The following is a 10,223-nucleotide window of genomic DNA, read 5'->3' on the forward strand; positions in this document are numbered from 1 at the left end:
CAAATTTGACCCTTTATTTTAGGATAGTGTCTGTCATACAAACCATTATCACATCTTCCAGCCATCATCACCTATATTGCTTTTGACATTTTAAAAAATCACCCTTTAAATACGTTCATTTGTGATTCGTTTTCAGAAAGAGATGGGGCCGTTATTTTTCTCAGCTGGAATCTCTTCTCATTATTTGCTTATCATATTTTTAATATTCTAAATCACTTTAATAATATCTTTGTAAAGGTTATATTACTTCTTGTTCATAATACTAATATTTACAACAAAATCCCCTTAGCAATTCTGATATCTGTGAATTTAATTAATGGGCATTTTGCCCCCTTGTAAAGACCACTAAAGATAAATCAGAGAAAATGTTAAGAACCTGGTGTAGTGTATTCAAGTGATTTTGTCTGATATTTAGATGGCCCGTTACAAAAAATTTCTCATTCAGGAGACATTAGAAGAGTCCCTGCATTTTCTTGGCTTTGTTTAAGTAGCATCAAGCAACCAAGATGGTACCAGTCTTTCACGAGCAGTTTAACAAACTTATCACCATTTCAGGCCAGCAGGAAGGAATTTGGGGCTATTAGGTGGAATCACTGAGCAAGTGGGGGAAATAGCAAATGTCATTACCAGGTTTACAGTTTCCTGAGTCCTCCCAGTAACATTGTCTCATTTATACCCCATAACAATTCTGCAAAAGGATGGGATTATTCTCATTTTACAGAAGAAGAAACACAGCCTCGGCGATGATAACTGGCTTGCCCTAGTTTACTTAAATAAAATATGGCAAGTTAAACTCTAGGTTGCCTTTGCTGTAGGAACCATATTTTTCCCATCAGGCAGGCATCACTACAAGCACTGGGTTTGGTGTCCTCACACATTTTCTCGGGTTATCTTCACACATACTCTGCAAGGTAAATGTTATTGTCCACATGTTGAGATAATGAAACCAACAGAAGTTGAGTAAGCTGCCCAACGCGCATTTATTCAACAAGTATTTACTGAGCACCTGCTGTATGCCAGCGACTACTAAAGGCAGTAGGAATCAGAATTGAACAGTTACACAAAGCCTCTGCCTTCAACAAGTATATATTCTCTTGGAGGGGACTAACAGGAAACGAGAAAACAAGTAAATAACACAATTGCACACAGCTAGCAATTGATGGAGCCTGTTCTGGGACCCAGGTCTGAGACACAGTGTTCACGAAACAAAAAGAAACCAAGCAGTGGGACTAGAGCAGACCTAAGGGACATACTGGGCAAGCAGGGAATGTTACCCAACTCAAGGGGTTCATTTGCCTGCAGGCATCAAAGCCAAAGAAGACCCAAACACAAGTTTGCAGCAAAGAAACTAGAGGTTTACTTAAGGAAATGGCAATAAGCCCAGAGACACAGGGGAGCTATTGCTCTTAAGAACAAATCACAAGACACCATGGGTTTAGGGGGTCGGGGTTGTGTTAGGAGCTGATTGGTCAGAGGTGAGGTAAGGGTAATGAACCATTTCTTCAGGTCTTGAGGACAGTTCTGAGGTCTTTTCTGGAGTCCCTCTGTCCAGTCTCATGAAAAGTACCCAGGGGGGTCGTTCTACTTTAGGGCTCAGGAGCTGGAACCTAACTTAGGTCAAGGTGTTCTCTTTATCCTGCCAGAAGTTCAGACCCTGTGACCAATAGTCAGGTCCAGGCTACTGTCTTCTGCACCTCGGGGGTTGCTGATTATCTAGGGGAAAGCCTAGGTCTCTGAGAGACATAGAAAGAGAGAGAGATGATTTCTAGAGCTAGGGTTTAAAACTAAATTTAATCAAAGTCATAAGGACCCTCGGTTTCAGGAAGATACTGCACTAAGACAAATACTCTGTGGGCATTGGTGTCCAGCAAGAAATGGTAACCTTTTTTTTGTAATGGGTTAGATATTAAATATGTTCAGCTTTGAAGGCCATATGTGAACACAGAATTAGACAATGTATAAGTGAACGGGTGGGACTGCATTCCATTATAACTTTATATATCGATAGTGAGGTTTACATTTCATATACATACTTTTTAAAGATCACAAAAATATTATTTTGTATTTGATGCTTTTTAAAACACTTGAAAATATAAAAGGCTTTCTTGGGTCTTGGGCCATACGAAAACAAACAGCAGACCAAATTGGCCTGCAAGTCACAGTCAGTCAGTGCTGGTCTAAGGGAGAGGCTGGTTGAGAAGAAGTCCATCGTTGCTCTTAAGAGGGGAATAGAGTAATAATAATATGTGCCTTTCACAGCTGGGTGCTGTGCTCCTCTGACTGCCCACTTGCCCACTTGCAGTGTTTGTTTTCCTCTTATTACTTTACTATTACTCCTCCGTACTCCAAAAATCCTTTCAGAATCCTTTATAAAAGCAGGATAACTGCTAAGAACAATGGCTCTCAGGTACAAAAAGAGCAAAGAATGGAATTTCTTAAAGTAATTTAAATATTGGCCAGAATAAGAAATACTTTCAAACGCCAGCATGGTAAGTATGGCTTCTCCTTAGATCTGAGATTCACGTGTTCCTTAGTTGGGTAACGCTGGATATCAACTCATAGTGTGTTTCAGACATCTATTTTGATACAGTCCGCCCACCTATCACAAACCTGCCCAATAAAAGCAAACCCATCAGGGTGGGGTGGGCGATCCTTCAATAGAGAGATGTCCCCTTCCGCCACCATGCCCAAATCTGTTGCACACCTCCAGTCTTTCCAGGTTGTGATCTAACTTTCTTTGTCAATCTGTCCACACCAGGTGATGAATCTAGTGGCTCAGGGAGTGGCAGTGGGTGCATGGATGACGTGTGTCCCACGGAGTTTGAGTTTGTCACCACAGAGGCCCCTGCAGTTGATCCCGACCGGAGAGAAGTAGACTCTTCTGCAGCCCAGCTCGGCTACTCCCTGCTCTCAGCATCTCTCATCTGTATTGTCCTGGTACTGCAGAGACTGTGCAGATAATCCTGGGTTTTTGGTCAGATGAAACTGCATTTTAGCTATCTGAACAGCCAACACACTTCTTTTCTTACACTCTTGGACAATGGACCATGCCACAAAAACTTACCGTTTTCTATGAGAAGAGAGCAGTACTGCGCTCTGCCTCCCTTTTTGTTTTCCCAAAGAGTACCGGGTGCCAGACTGGACTGCTTCCCCTTTCCTTCACTATCTGTGAAGACCTTGTTTATTCTAGAGAATTCTTACTCAAATCTTTCGTACCAGGAGACTTTCTTACCTTCATTTGCTTTTATGCTGCAGAAGTAAAGGAATCTCACGTTGTGAGTTTTTTGTTGTTGTTGTTTTTGTTTTGTTTTGTTTTGTTTTATCCCATTGAAACAACAAAAACATAGGAAGAAAATAAAATTCTTTGTAAAATCAGGCCAAGCCCCAAGACAACTGCATTTTCAATGAAACAGTAAACAAGAGAGGAAAATAAAAGAGCTTTAACGCTATAAGTTCAGCATTGTCAGGCAGCTCCCAGTGTAAGCTTTACTGTGACTAATTGGGTTTACAAAATGCTATGGGGAGAAAGTTGAAAGTTTTTTAATGTAGTGAAAATACACTGTTGTCTTGGAGCAATCATCTTGCACTCTAAACACACTATACCAAACTGATTCAGAGGTACTGATACTAACTTCAGAATTCTATCTTTAACATGAGAGCAAAAAATTGCTACGACTCAGCTCCTCTCTCTTACCCTGCCCAATTTCAATTGCAGTAATGGCACCGTTGTTCTCATTAATTTTCTTACTATTTGTCCACTGTATCCAATTGGCACAGATTTTCCCCTCCATCTTCATTTATTAGTGGACACCCCCACCAACTCATCCTCCTCAAGGGTCTGAATTGAAAATAATTTTCAACAATACAATCACTTTGCTTTAGCCACAGGTTGGACATTAATTCGATGTTTCTGCCTCTGTGCTCGTTACACTCCCAAAAGAAGAGTTATTTTAATGAACTATTAAGCAATTCGATTCATAAGTGAGTTTACAGTTTTAAATATTTGCTTTGTGTCAATTGGTTTCTGCATCACAAGGGCATTCTCTTACAAAATAACTCACAACAATGAAAGTCAAGACAAAAAATTATATATATAGTATTGACATGGAGATTTCTTTCACTTTTTTAGTCTTAGTATGATCATCTATTTTTATATCTATATATATATATATATAAATCACAGATTTTAACTTCTTAATTCCAAGCTCAGGGTTGACACACCTTTGTAACGAAAATGTTTTGTCAACCAGCTCTTCTTGTTTTGTGCTGCTCAGAGAAGGGATTCCTCAATGATCTATGAGCACCAAGAATCAAGAAAGAGAACTTTTTACGTATCTAACTGTCCATTTATTAAAAGTTTGCCAGGGCACACCCTTTTTGCATGAGCGTGCTTTGTCCTGGGTGCTCCAGACTGTACCAAGCTCACGGGGAAAGCCATGGGTGTGCAGGACTTCACTGGTGATGGAAACTGAATGTGTAATAAAATGTGTTATTCACATAAAACCATTGCTTTCATGTACAACGCCTTCAGCCTAGGGTTCCTGCTTGGCACTTAGAAATATGTCCTAATGCAAGAGGCTAATTTAGAGCCACAGACTAAATGATCTACCAAGTGTGCCAAAGACAGGACCTATGCTCCCCCTGACAAAGAGAAGCAAAATAAACCAAACTGGGGCTTTATGAATACAGTTGGCTATCCATGTGTTTCCTGGTTTTTATGATGCATTGGGAAAAGCAATGTTTTGAGACACCATAGTATACCAGTCACATTTTAATTAACCCATTGACAGTAATGACACGTAAATGGTATTTTTCAATGTGCATTCTCATCAAAATTATAATTAGTTATTGATTTAGTCATCACATTTAAGTAGAACATATGCGGCACAATAGTATTAAGTATAATTGAGCACTTTTATGAAACTGAAAGTATGTAGAAACATCTATTGCTATTTTATGCCTAATGAAATATGAAATGTAGGATTCTGAGAGACTTTGTGGCATCTTTTCATTTAACTTTTTATGAAATTAACACTTAACCTAATTCAGCATTACATACTTCTAGAAGACCATCCATTTCACTGCCAAACTTCAGCTTCCTGTCACCGATTACACATAAAACATCTCTATGAAGGACCGATCATTTATGTTGCTCATTTCATTGTATGTTCAGAAATCAGTATTGTCTTTCTCCAATAATTAAGGTGTAATACAAATTAAATCAACCTCGATTTTCCAGAATATTTGAGTAATAACTTGTTTTTATGGTTTTAAATTCCAAGTCTTTCATTTGAAAAATGTTTCTGCCTTGTCTTTTATGAAATAGATCAAAATGCCTTGTTTCCCCTGTGCTTTCACCCCCAAAGAGTTTCGTGCATGTATATGAATACACATTATATTAATGAAAGTGAACTCATATTCCGTACACACTAAACACACTGATAATAGATAAATGCCTGCTGCATTTGATTCAACACCTTCGTTATCAATGGTACTCATATTGATGAGATATAGTGATCCACATGAGCCAGGCAGAGAGCTGAAATGACTATCAGTTAATGATGCCACAATATTAGTCACCTGCATGGATGTGGTCAAAATAATATTCAAATTGTACTTTCTGGTTTTTAATCATCATCTTAGTGTGTCATGATTTTCAGAGTAATTTAACATGAGAATTTTTTCCCCCTGTGGGAATTAGTTTAATCTAGTTACCCGATTTCAGTAAGTATTTTGGAATCTCACCCCACCCCACCCCACCCATGGCCAAATCAATTTCTCTCATTTCAGCATTGTGATAGGGGAAGCAATGATGCTCCATTGTTTTTCATGATCTACCCTCATTTGCTTTAATGTCCCCTAAATTCTGTAATGACATCATAACCTCTATTATGAGTAGAGGGGAATGGGCTCACTGAAATCAGATGCTAGAAATTGTTGGGTGATGCTCATAACTGCAAACACTTAGCTTATTGAAGTGCCTCTATTTACATGTTTAGTTATAATATGTATTTTTCTAACAGAAATACACGTCTGTAATTGGTGTATATTATACTTTGTCTGTGTTATAACAAAATCTAAACAGAGGCTAAAGTCTTTAGCAGAGAAGAATGAATTCCAAATTCATGAATTAGAGCTCTGCTTATGGTTCTGTATTGAAGGACAGCCATGACTACCTTCTGTCATTTTAATGAAGGTCAAGTCGGTACTTTGATTATAGCCATCGTACAACGACCTTAGCAATAGCAATCTGACTCCCTTACAGTGACTAACCCAAATGAGTATCTTGTATTACCTGCTTTACTTGTAAGGGATAGAAAATACTACTTTGTCTACACTGAAAAACACTATTATTCATTGACAAGCAGTAGTAATTATAAAGATAACATTCTATAATTCAAACACACTGAAAATATTATTGGATGCAGAACCCGGATATTTAATTTATATTCCCTGCTGTAGACATTAGCCTACTTTAATTCTTTAGCCATTACATACATGTTTTGGCTACACACTGAACACCAACTAAAGTCCCCAAGGAGGAATAAAAACTTAGTAAATTCCTGAGTTGTGATTCTTTTGTTACTTCTCTTTGCGAGGCTAATTATCAGGTGGTTTGATTCAAGGTGGGAGGGTTAGCAAATGCAAGCTTTCACTTACCCAAAACTTGCAGAAATTGAAACTCATTTTCATTTATTTACAGTCACTAACTGACCTGACTTTAACTTAAAAAAAAAAAAAAAAAAAAAAAAAAGGCAGTTTAGCTTTGCTGGCAAAAGAGTAAAGGAGACCATAACGCATAAATTTGCAATGTGTTCCTCCTTGGTGGAGACATTAGACAGTGTTTAGTTTTAGGCCAACTTATACAAATGGAGTATTGATTTGTATGCATTCTGGAGCCTTGCTATATCATGGTTTGCTACAGCAAGGGGACTCAGCTCAGCGTGGACCCAACCTCATTCAAAGCTGAACAGTTACTGGAATCTGTGACCTAGCCTTACAATGAGGTACTTCCATGAAAAGAAACCTAAAGATGGCCTAATTATGAGGTCTCTGTGTGCATATGCATAGTATATATGCAGGACAAGTGTGTGCACCAATCAAACCTAAAATTTTATGTGACTGTCAAATGAATATTATTTGGGTTAAGATTTTTTATTTCTGATTTGGATAGAAAATTGCTATTAATCTTGTATTAAAATAGTTTTTAAAAATCTACCAGTGCCCTTTCTGCATTTTCTTAATTATTGTCATTGTCTACATTTCAGACATTTCGATTTTTATTTTTTCGTTTGAGACCTTTTCAGAAACTGTAATATTAAAAAAGAAGAGAAAAAGTACCATAGATTAAATCATTACCACTCACCTAAGTACACTTGGCATTTGAAATCATGAACTTTGAAAATTTGAGAATACTTAGAGCGTTCCAAACATGTATGGAAGATACTATCTCTCTCTTCTTTGGTATTGGTTTCTTCTCTAAGATAAAAAGTCAATACTTTATAAATGAGGTCAGAAAAATAATATGGGAAAGAACTAACAATTCCCAAATTCAGTGAATTGAATTCATTTTTGTATTTCTGAAAGTTTCTATGCTCTCAGGAATGCTAAATATTGTATAACATGCTAAAGATTTCTTTAACAAATATTTATTAAACTCCTGTTCTGTGCTAAAACCTGTTCTAGTTGCTAATCACTAGTTGTCAAAACAATCAGTTAGAAACTATTCATTCTTTACTAAAGTTAACTATTGTTATTACAAATACATTCCTTTTTTCAAGAATGGTCTCTTAAATAAAGGAACCCATATAAAGATATCAAAAATGCAACATTTAACTGTAAGCAATATTATAATTTAGTTCACATTATGACTATGTCAGTTTCTATGGAGAAAAGTGATTTCTGCAAAAACAATTAAGGAACTTTTGGATAATTTTATCTACAAAGCCAGAATACAACAAATTCTATTTGGAAATAAAGTGAAAGCAATTTCATGGAAAGGAAAAACATCCAAATGGTTTAGGGGAAAAAAATAATAAAACCACAGACACTTTTATCAGGCAACAACAATATTTATGTTCACTTGCTCTTTGAATAAATTGACTGAGATATAGTCAAAACATACACACAAATATGAAAGGTAACCTTGATTTTTAAAATATGAACTTGTAAAGTACTGGAAATTAGACATGGAGTGTTCTTTCTTGAGAGCTAAAAAAAAATCTAGCCACAAGTTTTTCTATTCAAATAGACATTCTCAATCCATTTAGCACACATACATTTCCATTCCATAGACAGATTTATCTGCCGATATAAAGACGTGGGCAAACATATTTTGTTGGCTCATAAATGGGGCAAATAACAAAGCCAGGAGGAATTAGATGGTGCCTTTGTCACCTGCTTAAGGAGCTCATACCTTCGCACACATTAAAACATAAAGCAGAGCAAGAAAATGGACATTTACCCTGTGAGAGCTCAAATTTAGAGAGAAACAGAAAGAAGACTAACAAACTGGATTTGAGGCAAACTGAAGAATATTTACCATGCTTTTCAATAAAACAAGTGTCTGTGGATTTTTAAATAAAATATAAATTTTTTTAAAAGTTGACCTGGGCAATAATCGTCATCCATTCTTTCAAGATATGTAATGAGCTATTGATTATGTGCCAAACCCAGTTCTGGGTGGCAGAGCAAGACATAAGATTTCTGCTCTCAGACATTTTACATTCTAGTAGAGGAGAGACGGACAACAAAAAGTAGTAAATGATAAACAGGTTGATTTCAGAAAGTGGGAGGTGCTATGAAGGAACTGAAACAGGAAATGAGACGGTGACTAAGGAGGAGACTGTCCTTTCGATCAGTGATCCAGGAGAGCCTCTCCAGTGATAACCAAGCTGTGATCTAATGACAGCAGGAAGACAACCATGTACTCACCTGGGGACAGAGATTTTAAGGCAGAGAAAGAAGCAAATGCAAAGATCTCAGCTCGGGAATAATCTTCATGTACTCCAGCATGGCTGGGGACTAGTAAGTGAGCTGTCAGTGGTGGGAGATGGTTGAAGAGCTAAATGGCGACAGCCATGTTAAGTTTAATGGTGAAGCCAAAACCCTGAAAGGACTCATCCTTATACAGCAGCCCCGATGGTAGCACTTACTAACATTTTAAAGCATGTTTTAGTAAGGAATTATGCTAATATCTTTATGTACTTCATCTTTATAGGGTCTCTATGATGTAGGAATAATAATGCCCATTTTTAAGCACAGTGGGATTAATTAACTTGCCCAGTCACACAGGCAAGGCTGTGATATGAACTGAGATCTGTAAGAACTAAGCAGAAAAGTGGCAGTATCTAAAGATAATTTGCGGTTTTTATTACAAATGCAATCGAATTATCCAAGGATGTTCTTAGAATTGGCAACAAGTACATGAACAGGAATCCATAGATGTTTACTTGCACAGAGGGTATGTATTAAAATTGTATTCCAAGCCATAGTACCATTTAGTTGCTTTCTGTTTACGTTGTAAAAAACAACGTGTTGTTGTTTTGTTTTTGTTTTTTCCTTTTTGTTCTTTCCTTTTAAAATTTGGATTTTAAAATTAAAATCCTAAGAAAATAAACTACCGATTCTGGGTTCTTGCATAGTTTTGATCTTAAAGCCACTGTGAATCAAAGTTTGATGCCTAGGGCAGGAACATATGTATCAAATTTGCTTTCCCCCTGTTGGCATATTTGCCTTAAATATCATATTCACAGACAGAAAATCATCCACAGTACTAAGCCCAACTCTCAGTGCTCTTCCCATACATGAGCCTTGTTTATAATTCATCTATTCAGGTGGTCAAGTGGACCCAAAATGTAAATCAAAAGAATACAATAATTAGTCAATTCAAGCAGACCACCAGTTTGGCTGTTTTGTTGACTAAATTGACTGTTACAACATCTCGCAAAGTCTATGACCTTACCACTAAAGACCCAACCAACTCGAAGTCCTGGTGATGGTTTTCTCAGTTAAAATTTAGACCAAAGTATGAGGTACCCTTCTGCCTTTCTTCTTCCTGGAGTTAAAGCTCCTTTTATTGTTGTATTCCATCTCATGCCTAATTAAAAGGTTTGGGCCATTGCCCTCCTTCCCTCAGAGAATCAGGGGTCATTGATTACAGGTTTTATCCCTGTTAAAAAGGTTATCTTTGGACATTTCAGAAAGGTAGGTGAATATCAAGT

At 37.1% G+C, this 10,223-nt stretch overlaps 1 protein-coding gene across 2 annotated transcripts in view; it reads left to right on the plus strand.

The window, feature by feature from the left end:
• GPC6 (glypican 6) overlaps positions 1 to 7,218 on the plus strand; it is a 1,028,052-nt gene extending 1,020,834 nt beyond the window's left edge. For both annotated transcript variants that reach the window (XM_033104888.1, XM_033104889.1), the window contains one exon: positions 2,759 to 7,218. In XM_033104888.1, the coding sequence (XP_032960779.1) occupies positions 2,759 to 2,961 (203 nt within the window). In that variant the 3' untranslated portion in view covers positions 2,962 to 7,218. The remainder of the gene's footprint in view (positions 1 to 2,758) is intronic.
• Positions 7,219 to 10,223: the final 3,005 nt, after the last annotated feature.

Source organism: Rhinolophus ferrumequinum, chromosome 4 (assembly GCF_004115265.2).
Source record: "Rhinolophus ferrumequinum isolate MPI-CBG mRhiFer1 chromosome 4, mRhiFer1_v1.p, whole genome shotgun sequence".
Classification (NCBI taxonomy): domain Eukaryota; kingdom Metazoa; phylum Chordata; class Mammalia; order Chiroptera; family Rhinolophidae; genus Rhinolophus; species Rhinolophus ferrumequinum.